This window comes from Podarcis vaucheri (genome assembly GCF_965113315.1).
Source record: "Podarcis vaucheri genome assembly, chromosome: 6".
Classification (NCBI taxonomy): domain Eukaryota; kingdom Metazoa; phylum Chordata; class Lepidosauria; order Squamata; family Lacertidae; genus Podarcis; species Podarcis vaucheri.
In genome coordinates, this window is record NC_138764.1 from 93871554 (window position 1) to 93897760 (window position 26207).

General features: G+C 41.1%; 1 protein-coding gene across 6 annotated transcripts in view; it reads left to right on the top strand.

Moving 5' to 3' along the window:
* The window catches only part of GNAS (GNAS complex locus), a 182955-nt gene that overhangs the window by 146851 nt on the left and 9897 nt on the right, over positions 1-26207 (top strand). For all 6 annotated transcript variants that reach the window (XM_082226294.1, XM_082226295.1, XM_082226296.1 and 3 more), the window contains exon 6: positions 25211-25265. In XM_082226294.1, coding sequence (XP_082082420.1) covers positions 25211-25265 — 55 coding nt within the window. The remainder of the gene's footprint in view (positions 1-25210; positions 25266-26207) is intronic.

Sequence of the window (26207 nt, forward strand, 5' to 3'; positions counted from 1 at the left end):
TAATAGTGCCACTGTATTCTGCTCTGGTCAGACCACACCTGGAGTACTGTGTCCAGTTCTGGGCACCACAATTCAAGAAGGACACTGACAAACTGGAACGTGTCCAGAGGAGGGCAACCAAAATGGTCAAAGGCCTGGAAACGATGCCTTATGAGGAACGGCTAAGGGAGCTGGGCATGTTTAGCCTGGAGAAGAGGAGGTTAAGGGGTGATATGATAGCCATGTTCAAATATATAAAAGGATGTCACATAGAGGAGGGAGAAAGGTTGTTTTCTGCTGCTCCAGAGAAGCGGACACGGAGCAATGGATCCAAACTACAAGAAAGAAGATTCCACCTAAACATTCGGAAGAACTTCCTGACAGTAAGAGCTGTTCGACAGTGGAATTTGCTGCCAAGGAGTGTGGTGGAGTCTCCTACTTTGGAGGTCTTTAAGCAGAGGCTTGACAACCATATGTCAGGAGTGCTCTGATGGTGTTTCCTGCTTGGCAAGGGGTTGGACTCGATGGCCCTTGTGGTCTCTTCCAACTCTATGATTCTATGATTCTATGATTCTATGTGTGAAGAGTTGTAACTCCTCCATTACCTATTGTAGTGAGCTAGAGTACTGGGAATGGGTACCTGATTTCACATGTAGCCAAGAACTATAACTTTGACCATACCATAGTCACATGACTGCTTTGTCCTAAACATGTTTAACACTTTAGGAGGTATTCCGCATGGCAATTTGCTGGCACTCTTCTCTCAGCAATGCACACACAAAGAGAGGCAAAAATAACTTCTTCTTTTTTTTAACCTTTGACTTTTTGAAATCCCTTTTCTTCATGCAGAGGTAGGAAGTCCAAGACTTACCGTCTCATAGTCTAATTTTAATTAAAGCCCTCCCTTTGCCATAATGTACACTTTCAAATCTGCTTGTTCATTTTTGGAAGCTGAGCTGACGGCTTGCATTCAGCTTTCCCGTGTTTCCTGCTAACTCATGCAGAAGTGTGCAGCTTGGAGGGAGGGGGAAATGGGTGATTTTCCTTCCCCTTAACTGGCTTACCAAACTGGTTACTTTCACTTTGGCTTTTAGAAGATGTGTGATCTTGACTGGGGAGGGAGATTCCTCGGCACAGCTGTCTAGGAGGGCTCTGGGAGTGGGGCGGGAAGCCACAGCACTACTTGTCTTTTAAATATCCTTTTAGGGAAGCATAAAGAAGAAGACTCTTTTTAGAAGAAGTCGCATTTGGAGCTTTTAATGTTATCAACACTACCCAGAATCAGAATAATGCACTTCTTTATATAAGTTGAAGCATTATCCATATCCGGTCTAAAGTGGCATAAAACTGGTTTTGTATTCTCTGGGGCGCCGTCCATATAAAAGGGGACTGAGATTGAGGGCCTCATATAAAAGGAGGGGAGATAAAGGGAAAGACTACTTCTGCTGACACCATGTCCTAATGTAATATACTTATTAGAATGTGTCATTTGAGTAGCATCAAACTTTTGTGATTGTAGTGGTGCAGGCTTGGGTTTAGGGGTATGCTGGGGACCAAACACATGACAGTTCAAGAACAGAGTCCTGTGGTGTCCAAGCGTAATGCTGAAATCATAGAGTTGGAAGAGACCACAAGGGCCATCGAGTCCAACCCCCTGCCAAGCAGGAAACAATGTGCATATCCTGGCCTTTCGAGACACTGAGACCTGGCAGAGGATCCCCATTCTCAAACCTCAAGAACACAACAAAACACTCAATCACTGAAAGCTAGTGTTTTATTCCGATGGTGTTCCATGGCTGATTTAGTTCATGTCCCTGTGTCTCTCAAATGTCCCTACATTAACACATTCAAAAACTAGTTTCTTCCCTGTCCAATAAGACAGCTCTCCTTTTTCGGGGGGCTGCATTGCGGGAGGAGTTCCGGGACCTCACAGTGACCCAGCAGTGGGCGGAGGAATGCTGCCCACATCATTAGGACACCCAGTCGCATAACGCCCCCCCCCCGGCTGACCAATCGGGTTAGCCAGGGGGCGTGGCCACTTGCCCTTTAAACCATGGCACGGACAGCCTCCATTCGTTTCCTTAGTGGATCTCCCAGCCACTCACCCTCTTTCTTGCATTGCTTGACTAATGTCGATCACCTGGTTGTTGGGGCTGGGTAGGAATTTTTCCACTTGGCAAATTGGCACCAGCCACTTGGTTTTCACCTACCTAGTAGCAATCATCACAACTTTGTAAAGTTAGGCATTAGGTAAGCCTTGTTATGGGAGGGGAGGTTGTTGCCTGCACCTGCCCCTCCACACTAAGGGTATCCCATTAATGGGATCCGGGGGTGTGGTTCCTGTCCGAAGCCTGGGTGTGGGGTGGGGCCATGCCACGACCCCATCGGTGACCCTGGGGGAGCTCTTAATTGATGTGTATCATAGGGCTCCCCCTATCGGTGGTTGACTCTTTCTAGACTTCCTGCAGACAGGCAGGAGTCAGGATATAGTCTTGCTTCACCCAGTTGCCTAAGCCAAACGGCTCACATCTGTAACCAATAAGGTTGTGGCCTGATTTATCCCATTAGCCCAACATATTCGTGTCTGTGTGTTTATTTCTGTGGGAACTGCAGGGCCCAGGGCCTCGCCACGCAAGATTTCTCATCATTTTCCTGGTGATTCTACTTGTTGCCCTCGTTGTTTTTAGTGCAAAGGTTTTCTATGCATGTCTCCCAGTTAACATTTCCTGCATTTCAACCTGGGTGGAAAAGGAAATAAGGCAAGGGAAGCCATTCGCAAGCTGTTTCACACCCCTCCGACTTCAGGAAGGGCTGGAAGTAGTGTGTGAGAGCTTATTCTCATGCTGTTTCCTGCAAGAATGCCTCAACGTGTTGTTGGGTTTTTTTGCTTTCTGCCGTTTCAAGGGAGGAGCTGGTGGCTCAGGAGGCTGGTGGTGTTGGTATAGCAAACTGTACTGCTTGCCTTTCATTGCCAGCAGTCACAGTGGTAACCCAAGAAGTGGCTGAGCAGACACGGAACAACTCTATCAATCAAGAATTTGCAGAATACTTTGTTTTACACGGTAGCAGAAGCATTGGTAGAAGGGATGGAGACAGAGGGGAGTGCATATGTAGCAGCAGCAGCAGCCGACAAAGAGCTAGATGGCAAAAGCAAATTGGGATTCTTTCAGTTTTCTGTTCAAATATTTTGAGTTTATGCATCTGTGAGTATGTGTGTGGCTCTAGGTGTGTATGAGTTTGTGGACCACAAACATCTAATCATCTGCTGTCACAGTCCTTTGTGTGAAACTCAGCAGTGCATTTAGAAAACTTGCACAATAGATAGTTTTAACTGAACTTTAGGAAACTATCCTAAACTTTAATTTAGGGCTTTGCCACTACAACCAAGTACAATAGCACCTCAGCTTACATTACCCTCAGGTAACGTAAACTTCGGGTTGCAAAAGCGGCAAACCCGGAAGTGTTTCGCCGCATGCGCAGGTGCAGAAGTGGTCCCTCCGGTTACTGAAACCTCAGGATCTGACCGGAGCTCCAGAACGGATCCCTTCCACAACCAGAGATACCACTGTACATGGGTATTAACCACTTTTAACTGTCACCATATCTTGAGTGAAGAGCTATACAACCTCTGGACATCTTAAGTTATAATTCTACAAACAAAACATTTTGATTCCCTCTTGTAAAGCTTAACCACATTCATCCTTTTTATACTTCAACTGAGATTTAACATGCTAAGTCTTTGATTTTATGTTCAAACTTGTGCTTGAAACAGCACCTGATGGTAAGATTACTTTGCTGTTTAAATGTTTGTTAGGGTGTAACTATTTAGATTCTGCCTTTTACCTTGTATTCCTAGTTACTATGTTCACCTATGAGCATTTATGTTGGAATTTGTTGATCATATATGCACATTGGGCTGAATTTAAATCCTTTATCTCCAAGGTACTAGAGTTTCCTTAAAACGGCAGTCACTTGGCATGTGTAAAGTAAATAGTTGGAATATTGTGCATAAAATGGCCACAAGTACACTCCTGACATTCAAGTTAAACAAAATGCGGTTGGACTAATTCATCTGCTCCCTCTGTGAATTCATTTATTCAGATCATTGATAAACATGAAATTAGCCCAAGTTTAACCAATTAGGTTAAAAGAGTCCTAGGCAGTTGGGCTTTTTTCACCTTCACTTTCCCCCATGCTATCATAAATATATGAGCAAAGTCGTGCCCTCTCCCCAGGAAACTCTTAAGAACCGTAGTTCTATAAAGAGGCTTGTGGACCTCACGTAAGTGACAGGCCTCAAAAATCTGAAAGACCACCTTCTTCCCTACATACCTAAGCAGATGGGGTCCTGTTGGTAGTTCCACTTCCTTCAGAAGTTCCATCATATACAGATGGTATTATACACCTGTGTAATTATACATCTGCATTGGTTTAGTGAGAATTTACCAGCTACCGTATTTTTCGCTCTATAACACGCAACCGACCATAACACGCACGTAGCTTTTAGAGGAGGAAAATCTGTAGGCATGCCACCCGTAGGCATTCCCTCCATAACACGCACAGACATTTCCCCTTACTTTCTTGGAGGAAAAAAGTGAGTGTTATGGTGCAAAAAATACGGTACTTGTTAGAGAAGATGTAAGGCATGGGGAGAATATCTGTGGTGGCACCAGTTGTGTAAGACTTTGGGGCAAAATATTTTCAAACTATCTCTTCCATTGAGCAAAGGATTATTCCTCCAGACCCATTCCTTCCAGAAATAATTTAGAAATTAAGCCACATCTGAAACCTAGCTTTCAAGAAGAAAAGCCTTTCTTCACGTGTGTACTGAAACAAATAGTGTTAAAATGTCTAAATAACACATCTAGAAAAAAGGCACATTTCTTAAAAATCTTACAATTAAAAATATGTGATTTGACATTAGCCTCCTTACCAGAGGACTGAAAAGCAAATTAATGTATTTCTTTTTAAGTGGTGTGTGTGTTAAGGGGAAGCTGGGAAATTATAGGTGGTATAGTTTATTCTAACGCTGGTTAACAAACCAGGATATGACCCTCGAGCTCACATCCTCTGTCTGCTCATGGACAACAATTTACTGTTTTCTTTCCTAGATTGAAGCAAACTATAGATTGTCAGTTCACACAAACCAGCAGACTGTTTTGCATTTACCCCATTAATCTGGTTCAAAACCGGATTTTTAGCCTTAGGTTACAGAGCAAATACAAACAATACAGTGCAAACCTTCATTCATTCAAAAATACTTACATATTCCAATTTCAGAAAAATGATACATTAGTTTATAACAAATATATACACAATAAAAACTACTGTATCAACACAGATTACTGGCTGTTGCAGAATATATTTTTTCTTGATTGTCTACATAAACCTGGAGGCATGATAAAGTTTTCAGCAAACACTTTAAAGTTGATACTCAACGCACTTTCTGAATCTCTGTTGGAAGAGCATTCCACAGGACTAGGCCTGTGACCCTGAAGTTTCAGTTTCTTCTTGATACCAGATTATACTTATTTATATGAACTATATATATTATAAACTATATATTTATATAAACTATGGTTTGCCTCAAACAGTGAAGAATTGCCACCTCCAAGTGGGAGTATACTAGTCAAAGTAGCATTTAGCACTGGATTATGGTTTGATATTTTACCTGAATACCTGTTATATTAGGACTTGAAAAACATCCCCCATTAGAGGCTGCTAAATTTCTAAGCACAGTAGTGAAAGGCAGGAGGGACCAGTTGCCTAGGGAACAGACAAAGGCATTTCCTCATCCTTGTCCATTCAGAGGGAGGGCAATATGAGGGCTTTCTCCACCCTCAGTGATGTTGTTGTATAGCCAAACCTGTTTCGCTGTTTGCACAAATGTATTGTGATTGGCTGGAATTGCATATTGTGATTGGCTGGAATTGCAACATGGAAACAAAGAGGGCCTAGAGCAGTTCATGCAAACAACATAATAGAAAAATGTTGGGGCGTTTTGGGGGACATTTGAACCTGCTCTCCCACCCACCTCGACTTCACATAGTGCCATCAGTATTAGAAAAATGGTTTTCTAAAATAGAAAATGTGTTGTTTTTTAAAATTTGTTTTCAAAGGCAGCAAATAACATAGTAAATATGACAACACTATTTTTAGAAGTCTGCCGCTTACTCGGCACGGATTCTGAATACTTTGTAAGAAAGCCTAGCCTGGTGCTGGGGTTTGCTATTTCTGAGGCATGATGTGAGCAGGCTGTTGTTAGCATCTTGTCGTTGCGTTGTGCAGGAAAGAGGCCCTGCACAGAAAAAGGAAAGGTATTAGAATAACACAGGCAACTTCCCAAAATACATTCATAAAATACCTGGTTAAAACACAGAAATGGAAGGGTTCCATATTTGTAAAGGTGGCATGTAGTGGAGAAAGCTTTCTTCTCGCAAAAGCCCTTGGCCCAGTAGTGGTCAGTAGTCTCATGCAATAAACACAGGTGTGCTTCTGGTGCTTGTGAGATAAAACTTCCCCAGATCTTGGGCAAAGTTTTGTTCTATAAGGAAACCACCAGGCAAGAGTTTTTTTAAAATGTACATTTAGATTGTAGAGCTAACACAGTTCACTTCCAGTGCCGTTCATGAACTGCAACAATAAAGATTTGATCTGATTTTGGTGCAAGTATTATTTGTATAGGAATGTGGGACGTTCCAGACCTTTGGAAGAGTTTGTAGGAAGCAGGGGGTAGACAAGTAAATTGTAATACTGACCAAAACCAAGAAAACCCTAATACTGCTTAACATACTCTAAAAATGATGTTTTCTGTTTAAAAAGCAAACAATTTGTAGAAAGGTAAATTTATTTATTTATGTCTTTATTTATTTTTAAAATGATGCTCTTTCGTCAATGTTCATCACTTTAAAAAATTGCCTAGCCATAGTTTGATACTTTAGAATGTCCCTCAAACTCCTTAGCCCTCCCATTTCCAGTCAGCAATTGTTGTGGTTTCCCTTGAAGTCTAAAACTGCTTAACCAATTACCAGAGAGTAGACCTGGAGTCTGAGCTTGATTTTTAGTCTCTCTCTCTTCAGAATGGTGGTCAGTGGTCACTAAGATTACACCAGACCAGACATCATGCTAAACCATAGTTATAACCTGAAAAGGAGGAGGGGATTTACATGTTTGGTCTGAATTCACAAGATATCTGATTTGGGTCCATTGCTCTCTAGGAAGCAATTTTCTGTGGCAATTGTTTCAAGTATATGGTTAGAATACAGTCACTGGCATAGATTTAAGAAATTCCAGTCAGCGAGAAATTGAAAATAATTATGGGTAAACTTAGAAGAGGAAAATTCCAGGAATATGTGACTTTGCTGAACATGATCCCCCTTGTGGGGAATCTAAAAGTGTGTCAGCAGTACAGAGGTAAAGTACTCAAACCTCAGTCACCTTCCATGAAATACCAAATACAAATTAGCCTTGTTCGTGAGACTCTAGCAAGTTCTGTAACATACAAAGTTAATCAAATCTATGTATTTCGGCTGACTTATGTGAATTTAAAGGAATAGCCAGTGTTAAGCAGTTTGTACGCAGATAAATTTGCTACTTGAAATCATAACAGCTGACATTTAAGAATTTGCATTTTTAATTGGGTTTTCAGTATAACAGTAGCAATGAACAAATGGTGACTAGCAACAAATGTGTTGTATCTCAAAGCCCTGTCAGGAAGGAAAAGAAATGGGCATGCACTCATTTTTCTTTCATCTTACCTTCTCTTGTAGCTTACATTTTTAACTTTGTGGCATGCGTCCCCACCAATAATCCCTACCAGTACACTATAAGTGGCTAGGGACTTGGAACAACCAATCTTCTCCCTACACTTTCCTCCTCCCCCTGCAAATTTTGCTGAATTGCCCTGAAAACCAGTAAGAGTGAGTCCTTGTAAGATCACCCCCCCTTTTTTTTTTAGTTTATGAAATAATATGTCTGGATATCTAGGGGAACCCCTGTTTATACAGGAGCCCCTACCTTGGCTGTGGATGGTCCATTTTACACTCCCCCATCTGATAGACGCTGTGCCACTAAGTTGAGTATCAGTAGATACGACTATACAAGTAAGCAACAACCAAACCATCTTGGTACCCACAACGATGAGATGTCATTGCTTATTCATATCACTGTATCTCTTCTAGAACCTACTAAACATATTATGTCTTTGTTTAGTTTTTGAGCAGTTACATAATATTTTGTACAAGCGACTCTCAACTTCCCCAGGTTACATTCTGGGGACAGCACCTAAAGCCAAAATCGTGTATAATAATAAACACCCTGGGTTCAGTGGGTTGCCAAAGTCTTTTTTCCCGAATGCCCGCACTCTTTCTATTTATTTATTTTTTAAATGCCAAGCACATAAAGCTGAATGTGCACAAGTTAGATGTGCATGGGTTGTGAATTATCTCATGTCCCTGTTATGCCATGAGGGTTTGCCATTGAAGGGCCAGAAGTATTGCTTAGTTCAAATAGTTAAGTTCTGTGTACAAGGTACATCATCCGCCTTCCCCAAACGAGTGCCCTCCAGAAGTTTTGTACTACAACTCACATCATCCCTGACAATTGGCCATGCTGGTTTTGGCTCATGAGTACATTCCTCCAACACAGCCTTTCCCAACCTTGGGATCCCAGGTGCTGTTGGACTACAACTCCCATCATCCATAGCCAGCAGTCCAGGATGATGGGAGTGGTAGTCCAACAACATCTGGGAACCCAAGGCTGGGAAAGGCTTCTCTAACAGCACTGCCTTAGAACAGCTGGCATGGGGGCCAGTTTGCTAAGCAGTGTTGTTGCAGACTTGTGCAAAGTGCTTACCAGTCAGCTAGAAATACGACATTTTAAACCATCTTTTAAAATGGATAACTAAATTATCAAAAGGTGATGTGATGTGGGAAGTTTTTGTTAAGGGGGGGGGTCACTGGAGTATAAAACAGGTGTGTAAAATTCTATTTAGATACATTACAAAGAATAAGCTGCATGTGGCGGGGTGAGGGTGGGGAAGAGCAAGTCGCACATTTATGGGTTATGCTCAAGTCCCTGAAATAGGGTACAAGAAGCAGCTGTGAGCATTGAGTGCTTTATTTCCTGGAATGTGCATCTAGAAGGTGCTTGTCGCTGAATAGATTCTGTTTCTCTTGCTCATTGAAGTTATTTTATCCTCTGCAAAGGGTCCCCTGCCTTGAAAGTCCTTGTGTAAATGAGAAGGCGCAAAGCAACAAGCCAGCAAAGTGCTTTTTTTAAAAAGCAAGGCTGCTATAGTTGGTAGGGGTGAGGTGGGCAGGGGGAACTGAAGTAGATGCATCTCTGGGTCATGTAGGAGGGCATATCAAAGGCATCCTCCATCATCTTGGACTGCGAGCATTGCAGCATGCATTAAAACTCCTATATGAAACGGGTTGTTTTCTGAAATGAAAACAATTGCTATATAAACCATATGTGCATGAATTCCTGACAACTGGAGTTAATTGACCATACTGCTCCATGTATTACAAATGCTGACATTACATGTTTGCAGAACTGTTGAAGTCGGTATGGAATGCAGTTTCTGTTTAGCTTGCTAGAACCAGACACCAAGCAAGTCAGCTTCTTTTGGAGATGACACCCAGAAAAAAATGGGGGAAAAAAACAGGCTTAAGATCTGCTAGGATTCTTGCTTGCTACTGGGTAGCAATGTCATGGTAAAAATAAATCGACGAATGTCGGTTAGCTATACTAATTAGCTTCTATTGTGCACCGAGAGTAGCATTAGAAATATTCGCCATTTCATGTTCAAACAATTCATCAGCCATGAAAATTGGAAGTCTACTATATATATCTGCATTTCCAAGACTTTTTTTTAAAAAGGAGTTTATTAAATTCTCAGCATTCTAACTGTCTGCTGATTGCACAAAGGAGTCTCAGAAGCTGAGTGCTGCCCAGCCCTGTGGAAATATAGTTTGTGTTCCTCTTGCCAGTTCTGCAGTGAATGGGGCCTTTATTGTATCTAGTTATTTAATGGGATGCTCTAGTTCATAATTTTATTAATGTACATCTTTGCATGTTACTAAAAAGAAAAAAGCACATGGCCATGGGATCTGAGCATTAACTTTAGCAGCGCGGTTAACTTTTTATATGCCCTACTTTGCTTAGTGTGGTGTGGGCCTAATTGCATTCCTTTCATGGGTTTGCCAAACGCCTTCAAATAATGTTTCTTTTTATTTTATATATTAGCATACAGTTGTATATGACTTCAGCAAATAATTGATTTGCTGACAACTGACCAATACACAAAAGTACTGTTTGGAAATTCTGAATGTGTTTCAGGGCAGCAGATCTGTACCATACGCAGAATGTAACATATAAGCAGTATGCGCACACACATAATACTGATGCACTCTGTTTCTGCAGTTTTTTACACTTTGGAAAGTGTGGGGCGAGTCATATCATTGCACATCTTAATTACAACTATATGCTTCAATGCTCACTGTGCATGTACAGAATTTTCAGATTGTAATTATGTTAACCAGTCCATACAACCTTATATTATCAGTTAATACAAAAACAATCTGAATTGGCCTTAAATATTAGAATTTTAAGAATTATGTCAGTTTTGGTGTCAGGAAAGATTGTGTACAGTAGTAATATGACTATTTTAGTTTTTAGAGAGGATTGCCTGTGGGCCAGTGGTATTCTTTTCATGGAAAATAAAATACACAATTTTCCAGCACTCCCTAGATATTTCTTATTTATTTGTCAGCACGTTCATCATTTAACCAAAGAATATCATTCACAACAGAAAATTGACAACAGAGCTGGTCAGAATGGCCATAGGATGGCGCAGCAAAATAAATTTCTTACGGATAGAAGATAGAAATGGCTTGCAGCCAACTTTATGATAATAGCCATTGGTTGCTTTCCCAGTACAGTGTCTACTGCGTACCCTCATATGCAGTCCTCTGAATTGCATTAACTATATTTCCCATTTTTGAATGTGACTTGAGAGATACTATATTTAGTCATTTAATGTGCAAAATATTGCATCTGTCACTAAAACTATTTTTCATCAGGCTTCCGTTTTCTTGGCAAAAAGAAAGAGCTAAAAATAGGCTAGCATCTCTAACTGTTCTTTGTATGTTACTGTAGCAACTAGAGTCCATTTCACCTTTTCAATTACTTTGGTGGTTTGCACACGCTCTGCTATTTGGCCTCATTTAAGAGATTGCTAATTATGCTGAAGTTAACTACTCTGATGCCCAGTTAAGTGTGTGGAGAACACCATGCTGGTTTTCCTTAAGACATCACCTGAAACTGCAGAACTCTACAGTTTCAAGATTAATGCTTTGTTTTCATCTTTTGATGGTGAGAACACTTGCCAAGCATAGCAAAGATACGATCTCCTTATCCCTGCGTTAGGAAGCATGCTGCATATTGGTACAGAAGTCCTGATTTCTCAGATGTACCCACTTTCAGGGGTAGCTTTTTGTGAACACAGTTGGGTTGCAGCAGGAAGTGGGAAGCAGTAAAGCCCTGTTGCACAAGACGTTCATTTGCCTTTCTCTGCATCTCAAGTAAAAAATTCCGTGGAATATTTTTAAAAAGCACAGAAGTCTGAAAAAGAAGATAAGAAAGGTTTTTGTGTAAAATGCAAGCCAAGATGGATTGTCCCATCTGTGTTACCAAATATCTCTTTAAAACACTGCAGTCTCTGCTCGTAACAGAATCATAGAATTGTAGAGTTGGAAGGGATTGGCCATCCAACCTTTGCTTAAACATTGAACAAGCGGCGCCTCTTTTTTTGGGGGAGGCAGTAGTGGCAGTCTAACTGCAGACATTCCTGGACTGAATCAGCCTTGGTCACCCTGATTGATTACCTTTATCTGGAGAGAGATTGGCCGGGGGGGGGAGGAGTGCAGCCCCATTGATTTACCTTTATCTCTCAGCAGCATGCAATACCATTCAGCATGTATCCTCAAGGAGGACAGCCCTGCCCACCTGTCAAATTTGGCCTCTGCACTTTTTGGACTTGGGGGGCGGGATACCCCAAAAACATAGGAGGGGGGCAAAAGCGCTTGGCCCCCAGGAGCTGATGCCCCTGATAGGAGTCTTCCCAGAATCCAAAAATGCCCGGTAATCAGATTCATATGGTTTGCCTCATGCCTGTATGCTGTGAGCTTACATCTGTTAAACAACTTTCTGGTTAAGTGAGCAGACCTTTTGGATGGAGGAAGGCTGCTGGTTGTATTAGCGCACACACAAGCTGCAAGAAATGTGATGTTTCAAAGTTGCAATTCTGAAATGTATGACAGAGTCATGCTCATTGCTATTTGATGCAAAGGGGGAGAAGGAGAGGGAGAGAGAGTAGCCTGGAAGTTCAGAAAAGCCAGTTTTAGTTGAGGCATAAATGCTTCTGAAGTCCTCTTACAGCTAGCGTATAAGACCTTCAGAGGACCATTTTGGTCTATTCTAAATGGTTACTACCAGCTGCCAGAACATACATAAAATTGTGGATGTACAGCATTTTCTCCTGCTTTTGCATTTTTCCACATGCAAAGCCAGTGAACAGCTTTTGTTTGCAGGAGGAAATTCTCTAAAATGCTTGCTATAACTGTATAGTTCTTTTTCTAAATATTGCTTGGCATTGGTTTTTCGTCCTTAAACCCTTGGCACAGGGGCATGTAAGCCTCGCTTCAACACAAACGAATGGAAATTCTGAATGTAACCAGTATGTTGCAGTGTAAAATTTTCCAGGGTATTTATATGCAAGCAGCTACTTTCTGAAATATACATTGTTCAGATTGCAAGCAGACAAAATTGTATGTGGTTGTTTTGCACGGCGGGGGGTGGGGTAGGGATGAAGGCCTGCATATAGATTTGACTCTGTAGGAAGCTTACTCTACAATTTTTCAAAATGAAACTATCCATGTAGGGACCTAAAGGAATCCTGTGGGCTGATGGTGCAGTTTGCATTGAATGCCTGTATTAGTTCCTTTTGGGCAGTTTTTATTCTTGTTCAGATGCTTATTACAGTTGCATTAGTTTCATTCCATCTACATTCCCAACTGTGTTTTCAGCAAGTATTCTTAAGCTTTATATTCTGGGTTGCTCAGTACTTCACAGCAATAGCTAAAAGAGCAGCCTAATTGTAACTGTTCCCGTTGATCACAACCTGAATCAGTGCCATTTGCAAGTTATGCCATTTTTCAATCAAAGTCATAACAGAAATGGCAAGGAGCTTATATAGAAGAACTCAGAAAGATTTATCATTGCAATTTCAATAGGCATAAAATTTTCACATCCGTACTAAAACCAGCTTGGACAACCATGAACATAGGCAAGCTTACTTGCCAGCATAATCTCACTGCATTTTCTACCCTTTCAACTGATGTCATATAAATTGACTGATCACTTTCTTCAAAACAGACAATTCATTGGCTAATTATATGAATCAAGCTTTTAACTTTTAAGTCTGCTTGTATGATAAGGTAAAGGTACCCCTGACCATTAGGTCCAGTCACGGACGACTCTCGGGTTGCGTGCTCATCTTGCTTTACTGGCCGAGGGAGCCGGCGTTTGTCCGCAGACAGCTTCCGGGTCATGTGGCCAGCATGACTAAGCCGCTTCTGGCAAACCAGAGCAACGCACGGAAACGCAGTTTATCTTCCCGCCGGAGCAGTACCTATTTATCTACTTGCACTTTGATGTGCTTTCGAGCCGCTAGGTGAGCAGGAGCTGGGACCAGACAATGGGAGCTCACCCCGTTGTGGGGATTCGAACCACCGACCTTCTGATCAGCAAGCCCTAGGCTCTGTGGTTTAGACCACAGCACCACCTGCTTGTATGATAAGCAGAAGCAAAATAAGGTAATACTTATGTTAAAGATTATATATCCATTATATTACTTTTCATTAATGGTTACCTGGGCTGTTGTGCATATAAACACACAGAAGGCCCAGCTTCTTTCTGGATGATGTTTCATTGTTAAAGGAGTCATACAGCTGGTGACCATTTTCTGCCAGTCTGTTGACACGCAGGCCATTTTGAACCTGGAAGAGTACAGGGCATAACAGGGCGGGCTTGTGCATGTTGCGCCACGGTAAATGTTTGCCATCTGTAGTACCCTTCTTCGGACATAAATACGAGAAAGTAAACATGTAAGAGGACAGTGGGGAGAAGAGCACTAGTTCTGCCACTCTCCATCACCATTTTCATTGTCTTCCACCTTGTGCAACTCAGTACAAATTGTGGCAAAAGGGGTGGAATTGTGCATTCATTAAAAGGTAAAGGGACCCCTGACCATTAGGTCCAGTCTTGACCGACTCTGGGGTTGCGGCGCTCATCTCGCTCTATGGGCCGAGGGAGCCGGCGTTTGTCCGCAGACAGCTTCCGGGTCATGTGGCCAGCATGACTAAGCCGCTTCTGGCGAACCAGAGCAGCGCGCGGAAATGCCGTTTACCTTCCCGCCGGAGCGGTTCCTATTTATCTACTTGCACTTTGACGTGCTTTTGAACTGCTAGGTTGGCAGGAGCTGGGACCGAGCAACGGGAGCTCACCCCGTCACAGGGATTCGAACCGCCGACCTTCTGATCGGCAAGTCCTGGGCTCGGTGGTTTAACCCACCGCGCCACCTGCCTCCCGTTGTGCATTCATTACCTGGATTTTAATGCTTAAAGAGGCCTAGATCTGTGTCAGCCACATTGAGTACTGTGTTTCTAATGCATATGTTGAGGATTTGTAGCCAACTAAATTGCTGAGCATGTGGAATGACTTCCATGAGTGCAGTGGAACTGCTCCTCTCAATGTGTGCAAACTCCAGAGCTGTTCTAGGCATTCCCCAAAACCTCTGGAGTATATTTGGTGGGGAGAGGGGAGGGGAAGTTTTGCTGCACTCACAGAAGTGTTCTATACACATACATAGTTGAATACAGCCCTTAGTTTCAGTTTAACTTCTTTTTATTAATGTTTTTAATGTGCCTTTCCACTGCAAACCTCCTTGAGAGGTCTTTTGTCCTTAAAGGTATCTTCAGAGTCTTTAAAATGGCTTAAGAGTCTGCTTCGTTGTGAGGTTGTGTGTTTCACCACTCAAACGGATTGGGTTTTAAACCATCTCAAGTAGGCACAAAAAGTCAATTTAAATCAAGTTTCCCATTTTATAATTCCTGAGCAAGCGCAGATATGGATCGCTTGCCATTTGGCAAGAAGACATGAAGCCTTTTCTTTTCTAAATAGAACAGAAATCGCTTTTAACGGGTTTGGGTTTTTAAAAGTGCTAACACAAAACAGTAACATGGTTCCTTGGGAGCCCTTGCTGTGTGGAAGGTTGTTACCATTCGCCCACATCCCTGCCGTCTTTTAAAACAATGAGGTTGGTGTCCTGCAAGCAGCGAAATGTACTGGATCCAGTCCAAAATATTAAGAAAACTTGAAGAACAACCTGGTTTTCCGTGTGTGTGTGAGAGAGAGAGAGAGAGTTTGCTTTCTCTCCTTCATAGGCAGGCAAGAAATTATACTGTTAAGAGCTTTGAAATGACATGGTTTGCCACAGACTGCAGGAGGGAATGGAAAAAAATCAGCGTAAACACATAACTGCAGCTTTTGTATGAATAATGTAGCCTTCGTGTTTTTATAACCCTACCATAAAACCAATCCTGCATTAAAAAGCAATCAGAGTTATTTCCCTGCCCAGCTCTGATTGTCTTTGTGTACAAGTTGAGAGATGTATTGTACCTTTCCAGCCTCTCCAACTGCCTGTGCCTATTTTTATTTGTCAAGCTGGGGCTAGGCTGGCCCCATTCCAGATGTGTCTCACAAGATTTGGTGCTGATGATCTATTTATAGAACTGTGGTTCCATTGTCATGACAACCGTGCTAGAGGCCAAGGCGGCTGGGAGCTATTTCTGGACTTGTGCTGTAATGCAAAACTGATTGGGAGGGTTAGTGCATCCTCTAAGCCAGACTAACTTTAGACGGGCAGAAAAAGAAAAAAGACATCTACAGTTTCTTTAAATAGACTTTCCTTTTCTCTTCTTGCCTGCCTGCCAGTCTGTCTGTCTGTCTGTCTGTCCTGTAGGGCCCCAGCAATTTGCAAACGGCGTAGAGCTTACTCTCCCACAGTAACTAAACACAATTCTTGCAGCCTCCACTACATTTTGCACGCTTGCGTTTTTAATTATGTATTTGAGAAAGGGCTAGTAAAGCATAGCCATGCTGGGGTTTTTGTTTTGGTTTGTTTGTCAAGGAAGGGTTCTTATTTTCTTTCTGAAAGTAGTGTAGTGCAGCACAATAATTTTCTGAGATAGCTGTGGTCTTCATATTCTGTAGTTTTAATTTTGTATTATTATTATTATTATTTTTAAATGCTCTTTTGAATTCACACACCATATAAGGAACTGCAAAAAAAAAGATTAACACAAAACGATACCAAATATATCGAATCATAGTTTACTGCTTTTTCATTATTTGTTTGAAATTTTGACCAGTGGTCCTCTTCTACCTCCCAAGTGGCTGAAGTTATTCTGTAATTAAAGCTGATCCCGTTGTGAAAGCTGTTTTTATGTTGCACCCACGTTTGCTGTTCCTCCCACAAACTCCAAAATGTATTTCACGTATGTAACTTTATTCAGAGATGGACGTTTCAGCACAGTGCTTTTATTCGAAACTGCTTTCGAAGTTAACATATGCACTTCAGTTGTTAGCACTTTTAAGCATGAAACATCCATCATTTTTATCATTTTGAGCTGAAAGGTGTGGTTTTATTTCTGCAGACAAATGGCAGCTTTGGGTTGTTGTTGTTTTTGAGAATTTATAATTCTTTCTAATATTTTAAACAGAGTTTACATACATGTATAGTGGCTAAGACAGTGAATTGGGAAGTTTTCTGTTCAAATCTCACTTCAGGAATAAACTGATAAGCTTGTAAGCAAACCATTCTTTCAGTCATAGCATACGTAGTCTCTTTCTTCATGCACACAAAGCAATATGAATATATAAAACATGCCTCTCCCTCATAGGGCTGTTGTATACATAGATGGTTGAAAAAATAGATTGCAGTGCTTAAAATAGTGTCAGAAAAAAAGTTGCTTTTGGTTCCTTGCTTTTCGCATTAATTTTGTCTGGTTCTTAGAATCTAAATGGGATTATTTTGTCGAGAGAGGAGGGCACAATGTTGTTTATTCTAAATTCAGTTTACATTTTTAAGTATCTTGTTTTTGGCATAACCTCCCCCTTTCATTGAGGCAGACAGTCCTTTGTTGGCAAGTTTTGTCTAACTTTTCTTTTCAGTGTGTGAGTTTTAAATTTGTAAATTCTTTGATGTTCGCATAAAGAAAAAGAACATTTTTACTTATGCATGTTTTATGACAATTAAATGTGAGCATATCTTGTTAAAGTGAGGAGGTAAAACCAGAAGTTTAAGAAGAGACCAAAAATGATAATTCCATTCTCTGCTCTTGTGGACTCACCACGCAACCACATGTTTAACTGGAAATGGCAGATTTGCCCCGAACCTTGGTAGGGAAGAATTTAGGAACATAATTGTCCCTTTGGAAAAGAAATTCAAATGCTCATTATGCTTAAAGAAAATGGGAAACCCAAAAGTACTTTTTTATGTTCAGTTTGAAAATAAACTTGGAATTTGTACAGGCATAACATTATGCTATAGAGAAAAGATACAGAAATGTCAGAAGTCTAGAAGGAAAGATCATTCATATTCCCATAGATGATGTCGCTACAAGTACAGCTGGCTTTCTCTTCCTAATCTTAAACATTGTCTTGTTTTAAGATTATTCTTATTCTTATTATTTTGGCATATTAGCCCAAAGCAAAAGTATTTTACTTTTGAGATTGAGATTTGAGATTGATAATTTATACATGTATGTCAACGTCACGTTAGTTCAAACCAACTAAATATTCAAATGACTGTTTCTCAGAAGGCAAGATTACTGGTACTCTTTTTCCTTCCTTCCCTCCTTCCTTCCTTCCTTCCTTCCTTCCTCTCCCCCCCCCCCCGCCTTCTTCTTCTTTTAATCCATGTAAAGTGAATTAATACTTAAAGGAGAGGGGCTTGGATTTTTTTTCTCTCCCAAACACGTTCAGAACAAGTAGAGCTAATAAATGGCAGGAGTACTGGATTTATTTGTGTTTTTAATGACTCCTTTTGATTCTTTTCCGGTTGGGTAAATGGATGAATCTTTTGCTTTGGGAGCTGCATGTTAATATTTCCATAGTTGTCTTTTTCTGGTGCAGCAGTGCTCAGTCACTGATTCAGATGCTCAAAACATGAACACAAACTGTGATTGCCAGGTGTGCAGGAGCTCCTGCATGTGCCAAAGTTACTGAAGAAGAAGAAGCGAAGAAGAAGAAGAAGCGCTTGTAATCTAAAAGTTGGTGAATGTTGAGGGAGAGGGTTAGCTTTTAATTTTAGCCCTTGCACTCTTGAGACATTTAAAAATATATTTATAGTTGTCTTAGAAGCAACCCCTCCCAATTTTTTCCACTGTATATATAGGGGGGGAATACAAAGGAGTGTCACGTTCCTACAATCCATCTTATGCCATTGAATTAAATTGAGGCAGGCACCAAATAAATGCTTACAGTATCAAAAGAAATGTGTAAAAGGCAGATTTAGTTCTCAGCCGTTGTGAAAGCTTTGCAAGATGTAAACCTCTCCTGGTTTCACGTCAGCTGTCTTGGCTGCAGAGAAGTATGTTCCTAGTGATAAGTTGTCCTTTCCCTCTACTTTCTGTGGAAAGACAGAATCCTAAATTAAATGAAGCTAAATCACACAATATAATAGGCTGTCTTGTCACTATTCCTCACCTTCAGGGAGTCTTAAAGCAACATACAGATTTCTCCAAGAAGAGAATGAAGGGAGGGGGCACTTTGTTTCCCCACTGCTGATGTCTCACGCCTCTACAGTTTGGCAAGCATCTCAGATAGGGTGCCCAGATAAACCATGGTTAAGCAAGACTGTCAAATTCATACACAATGTAAAACCATAGCTTAAGCAAGCCTGTGGTTCATAAGTTAAAAGCAAACCATGGTGCTTGATTCCTAGAAAATAATTCAGCTGGGCTGGATTGAGACAAACAACACTTTCAGCTTTTCTTAAAAATTGTGGTTTACTATTCTGTGTCAATCCAAGACCATTTTAGAGTGCTCTGGGATCCCTAGTACTAATAACAGAAGTTTGTTTCATCTGAGATTTTCATTTGAGCATTCTGTGTGGCATATCCAGAAAGTTTCTCAGAGAGCTTGCTGCTTTTTTGAAAACCCTAAAAAGTATAGTTAGCCCTTCCTTTGGCCTTTGGGACACCTATCCAGCCATTGTACAGAGCTTAGGGCTCTTGGAGCTTAGCTTAATATGTGCCCCTCTTCTTCTCCCCCCCCCCAAGCATAAATACCGCATTTGGAGAGGATGTGAGCTTGTCTAGCAACCATCACACAATGTCGGGCTTTCCTCTGTCTGAATGAGTTCTGTTTTTGAATGGTGGTTGTTATATTTTGGGCAGAATGAATTTTTTATAGCATTCAGACTTCTTCTACCCACCGTGCATGGAGCCATTGGAGTCCATCTCCTGTAAAGTGCTGCCTCTCCTGTGTCACTGGTGTTTTTCAAGGAAATCACAGGCCTAAAAATAGTCTGCATAAACAACAGCAAGACAGTTGCGTGGTGTGTGTGTGTTTTTCTGCTTCAGTATTTGGAAATCTCTTTTTTCGTTTTCTAACCGTGTCAGCATATCCAAAACCAATGGCATTGAGTAGAGAAATAAGAACGACGTTTCTGGGCATTTATTGTAAAAATGAAACTTTTAATATTGTGTGGAAAACCTGAGGCCAACACGGATTGCATTCCTAAATTAGCATGACTTCCGGTGCCCATACCCTCCTCCTGAAATATACATTGACATCATGATTTAAACTCTACAGTTTGGAGTCCATAATAATTACCATGCATTTAGCACAGCATGTTGTCATTTGTTGGTGTACCTCCACACTTTATAAAAATAATAACCTAACCCAGCCATCTCAAAAGCCCCTGTCACTTGAGACTTCCGGGGTTGACGCGATCTGGGAATGGCGGATTCCCTCCGAGCTCCGGAGGGAATCGGCTCAGCAGGGGACGGGTCTTTGCCGTGCCGGCGACACGGGGACCCTTAAAACCGCAGGCGCGGAATGCCTGCGGACTGAAGACTCGGCGGGTGCCTCAAGCGCCCCCCCTGATTCGCGAAGAGCCTTTTTAAAGGCTGCGGAGGGGATACAGGGGGTGGCGCGGCACTGAGAGTCCATCGCTACCTCTGCTGAGCGAAGCCGCGAGCCATGACCGGAGAGCGCTGACTTCCTTCCTTGAAATTCGGCTGAAAAAACAACCCGTGAGTAATTTGGACTTGGCTTTTAAGAAATTTATCCACTGAATTTGAGACGATCGGGGGATGTGCTAAAAGGAAGTCCGCACCCCCCACCTTGCAGACGATCCAGAGCAACGAAAAAAGAACTAAGCTGGAGTGCCTACCCTGTAAAGGGTGAGTTTTAAAAAAGACAGTAACTTCCAAGATTTGGAAATTTTGAGCAGGAGAGAGGAGTGTTGGATGTTTTGTGTTCTGTTGTAAACAACCCCCCCTCCCGGGCCCGGGAGCGTCCTGCTTTGGAGCTGGTTTAAGAAGTGCAGAGTTTGACAGCTGTCAAAGCTGTCAAACGGACTGTTAATAGTGGAAAATTGCTACCTAAGTTACCTCTGGATTAAAAAGAGTTACAATTGATCTAAAATTGTTGGAAATAAAGAAACAATAACAAGACAGAGGACTGTTGGGGAAAAGAATACTAAGTAACCAGATTCCCTCTAGAGGGAATTCTGTGGAATTACAATGGCTGTGGATGGAAAGATACTGGGAGAAATCGAAAGGATGTTCTATTTGGTCGGAATCTTACAAGAGCAGACTACGGCTATGAGTGAACAATTGATGACCTTGACTTCTGAAACAAGTAGTTCTGCTGAATGTAACGAGGACCTCAATGAGAAAGAATCCACAGCTGAACCAGAAATGATAATAAAAGAAGAGGAGAAGACAAAACAAGAAAGAGAAGAAGTGATGTGGGAAAATACTGAGCAGAAGCTGACGCCTGTGGAATATAAACAAGGAGACTATTGGAGCAAATCTACTATAAATCCACGAAAGATGCAGAAGACGAAAGTGGAGGCCCTGGGAGTCTATGAAATTAAGGAATTTAAAATAAAGAAATATAATCGGGGCCTCCACATAGACTCTGACTTTGATTACCTTCAAGATTCATGCCTTGTGGAAACTCTTCAGCAGCTGTTTGCAAATATGGGAAGAGACTTTGGATTGATGGTGAAAGAACTCTTTCGAGATGTGACGACTGGCATAAAGGATTACCAACAAGACCGGCGGAGAGGGACTGAAAGAGACTGGAGGGCCTCGGACGTGAGGAACCCGGGCTAAGAACTGTTATTTTGGACATGCTTTGGGAAGGGACGCAAACCGGGGATGGGAGGGAGGGAAAAATCAAGTTCTAACAACACTCATGATTATGGGATTTGGTTAAAAAGATCATTATTCAAGACAAAATGGGAAATCGATGGAAGGGAATTGAGGTCCAACTTAGAAAAAATTAATTTTGTTTGCTTTTATAAAAGGACTAATATTAAGACAGGGAAATGCCAATTTGCTGATATAAATTTGGAAATGGGGATGCAAGGGAGGGGGTAGGGGGAAGTCAACGACCAGGGTTAGGAAATAACATTTTTGGGAAAGTATATATGTTTTTTGTTGTTGTTGGTTTTTTTTTTCTTTGTTTATGTGTTTATTTGTCTTTTGTGTCTTTGTTTTTGTCTATATAAAATGTGAAAACCCAATAAAAATTTTATAAAAAAAAACAACAAAAGCCCCTGTCACTTGAGAATTTGTTTTAATTTTTGCTGCTAGTGCACTTTTACGGTGAATCTCACTCACTGGGGATCTTGCTTGAATTCAGAGTGTCCCGTGTGTGTGTCTATAAAATGTGTAATATGTATACATTTTGTTAATTTATAAGTCTGCTTTCATATACATTTCCAGTTGCTTTATAGCCATAAATTTAAAAATGACCAAAGATAGGTTTAAAAACAATCCTTATAAACACAGAAGCTTTTCTCCCCTGCCCCCTAATCTTCTGCAAAAGTTTCTTAAAACCAGAACGTCTTCAGTCGTTTCCAGTAACTACAAATAGTGGGGGACTGTTGTACCTCAGCAGGGACACTGGTCCACAGAAGAGAATTGTCACACTGAAAGCTCTGCTCCAAGTTGCTACGGAGTCAGCTTTTCATATTTTAGGAATTCCAAGGAAAGACTTGCTTGCAGAATGTAGTGAACTACAGATTATGTAAGGGATAAAGGTGGTCTCTCGAGTAGCCTGGTCTCAAGCTGTATAGGCCCCTTTATGTTAGTATGAAAACCTTGAACTTGGCCCAGTAGCAGGTTGGTAGTCAGTGTAGATCCCACACATAACGTGTTGCACAGGCAACTCCCAATTTGCATGGGGTTTACGCTCTGAGGAGTGCAAGCCTCTGTTAACTCTAGCTGGAAACTGTTTCAGATTGGTTCAGAAATCAGCCAAGCTGCTGCTTAATTTGGGGAGAATTAGCTTGCCTTATTTTGAGGCAGTCTAATGTGAGTCGTAGAAAGCCTACCCATCGCTAGTTGGAACATATAGTTAGACACATTGGCCAATTAAATGAGAAGAAATAATTTGTATTTCCGCAGCGTGTTTCGTTCCTACATCGCACAGAGAAGGATTCAGTTGTCAAGAATATCAGTGTAATACCCTAAAAAATGAATGCTATCAACCAAGTATGCAAATACAGGGTAATATATAATACTTTGCTTAATCATGTGAGACATGAAGACATTGCAAGTTTTAAAAGTTGCTTTTGACATCTAATATGAGGAGAATGTGAAGGAAGAAAAGAATTTCCCCACTTGGGTTTGTAGTCAGATTTTTTAAAGCTCATTGTTCAACATTGCTGTAGTGGAAGAAGAGATCAGGAACAGATTTAAGGTGAATCTGAGAAAGGCAGTATGGCCCAGGTTTTCTGTGACGTCTCCATCTTTTATGTAGTGATATTGTCTCAAAACAATACGATGAAAGCAGTTTTGTTCTGTGAATTTGAGTATGTATAGTTCTGACTCCTACCTTTCCCCCCTCTTCTGAAATGGTACATAATTTTAACTTAATTCATTGTAAATTGTAATTTGATTTCAAGTCTTTATTTTAATGTCATCTCCACATGTAAGTAGGAATCTTTTGTTACGGAGACCCATTAGGACAGGCTACATAAGGAGCCCAAGAATTACTAAATTGGGTTAGGCAAGTGGTCCTATCTGCTGATTCTGTCCAGCATTCTTTCTACTGATATGGACACATGTGAGTCTTTTGGGACACAATTATGCTCAAGCCCAGGCTCCCCTCCCCTCCCCTCCTCCCACTCAGATCAGTTCCAAAGGAGGAGAGTGAAATTCGCTGCTTTTGATTTTAGCCTCTAATGATTAGGACATTACACCCAAGCCCTTGTTAGTTTCAACTGCTTGGTTAAAAAAAAGTCAGGATCAAACCATCGTCCAAAAACTTGCTTAAAACAGGACGCAGAGTGTTTTCAGTCACCTCCTCCTGGCAAGTGGAGGGGGAGACACAAGCCCAAGATTTGAGTAGACTTGCTTGCATAATACTAAACCGTGGTTTAGAATTACATCTGAACAAATCCTGCCTCTGATTATAAGGAGTGAGATTTTAACTATCCTAGCTAATAGCACGCAATAGACTTTAGTTCTCTCTGCAAATCCTTTAAAAAGCGAGTAATGGTACTGCTCACTGTAATATGATGTTATCAGTTTCATGGGCTAATTTCAAATCTTGTGACAGAGTATTTCCTCTTAAAACAAAGAATTATATTCGTGTGTGTGTGTGTGTTTAGTATGACTTTGTTGCTTTGGTTAAGCACCTAGAATTACTCATTTTAGAAGTCCCATATTGCAACTACCAAGACAGTTTCTTTCCTAAGCTATAAAGCCCTATTTGACCTTAGTGGTTTCATCTTTCTCCCCACGCGTACATTTTTATTTTTCATTTCTTTTGCCTTCCGAGTTCCATTTACTTTGTTGCTGTTTTTTAAGGCACATGTATGTGAATATTCTATGCTTGAGTTATAACATTACGATTATCGTTATGCATCATTATTCCCATGCATAACATGGGAATAGGAGTCCAACCGCATCTGGGGGGGGGGGGCACAGGTTCCTTACACCTGACGTTATTTCACATAAATCCCACCCTCCTGCTTAAGCTCCATTCAAAGGGTTGTTAGTGTATACGAAGAAGAAGTTGCTTACTTCTTTTTATTTCGGATCATACTTACAAGGTATTCCAGATTTCTGCCTTCTGTCTGCAGGGGAGCTACCTGACCATGTTGAAACCCAAACATCTTATCTATTTGTACTAGTAATTGAAGCTTGCGTTTTGCACATTCCTGGCTGCCGCCGCGGTGGGAGACCCCCCCATAAGGGATTATTCAAGTCCAGTATGCAAAGTAGCAATAGAAACTCAATCACCCCATACGCAGCTTATTCTGTGCTGGAGCAGCGTCCTCTATCATTAGGGAAATAGCATGTCTTCAGTTGTGACTGTTACATGTAAAACACACGTACCAAAACCGTTCAGACTTTTTAAAGAATCGGAGTATCTCAGGCTGCATGTGTACCTTTCAGCCATCTTTTTTTCTTTTCTTTCTCTTTACTTTTTAAAAAAAGTAATCAGTGCGGTTACTTTAATCATTCTATGTCATGTGGAAATATCCTAAAATGTGTGCTATGCTAAGTGAGGGAGACCCACAATGGGGTGAGATAATACTGCAGTTTGGCTTTATTTATAGCTTATACTTCGATCTCATGGCTATTTTAATACAACTCGGTGATGTGGAAGCTGTGTTTCTGGCCCTCTGCTGGATGACACTGCTAAATACATTTTCCTGTTACTTTAACAGCTTACTTTTAGAATAACGTGTGCTTTCCCCAACATATAAAGAAAATCAAAATATGAAAAAAAAAATCAAGAATAAAAATATTTAATGAAACATCAAGAAACACCTGGAAACAACAGTAGATTATAAAAGAATGTTAGCAGCGGCTATTATGCAATTTTACCAATGCAGATCATTTTTCTTCTCTAGTTTTCTAGACAAGATTGACATAGTCAAGCAAAATGAATACACACCGTCTGACCAGGTGAGTAAAACAGCTTGTGAGAAAACAAGTTGACACATTTGTTTAAACATTTATGCTCTGCGTTTCGGGAACGTCCTCTACAAAGCACCTTACAACGTCAAATAAAACCCAGCTCTGCCCGACAGTAGACTATAAAAATGCAAAATACCAGTACAGCTAAATAACAGAGCCACTTTTTTTTTAAGGCATATAGAAATAGAATAGAAAACATAATGCAGATCATAAGGACAATATAACAAGAATTGAAAACTGCAGAAGTAAAATAGGCTAATTTGGGAAGACTGGGGGGGGGGGAGTTTTCAACAATATGACAGTGTTGGGGCTGTGAAGGAAGTGAATTCCAGAGCACTGGTGCCCCAGCACTAAAAGCAACTGCTTGAGTGGCAGGATTCCATTCCGCAGGGGCATATGCCACCATTAGCAGATCTCACAGGTCTAAGTGTCTGGCATGGGATGTTCTGGGAGAAGCAGCTGATCCGGGACCACATAGGCCTATGTTTACTCACTATTTTTCTGTGTCCAATCCCCTTGTACTCACTCACATGCCACTATTATTATTATTATTATTATTATTATTATTATTATTATTATTATTATTATTTCTTATTTATACCCCACCCATCTGGCTGAGTTTCCCCAGCCACTCTCGGCGGCTCCCATCGAGTGTTAAAAACAATAAAGCATTAAATATTAAAAACTTCCCTAAACAGGGCAGCCTTCAGATGTCTTTTAAAAATGGGATAGCTGCTTATTTCCTTGACATCTGATTGGGGGGGGGCGTTCCACAGGGCAGGCACAACTACCAAGAAGGCCCTTGGCGCTGGATCTCAGTGAACAATGGGGGTGGAGACGCTCCTTCAGGTATACAGGACTGAGGCCATTTAGGGCTTTAAAGGTCAGCACCAACACTTTGAATTGTTCTCGGAAACGTAATGGGAGCCA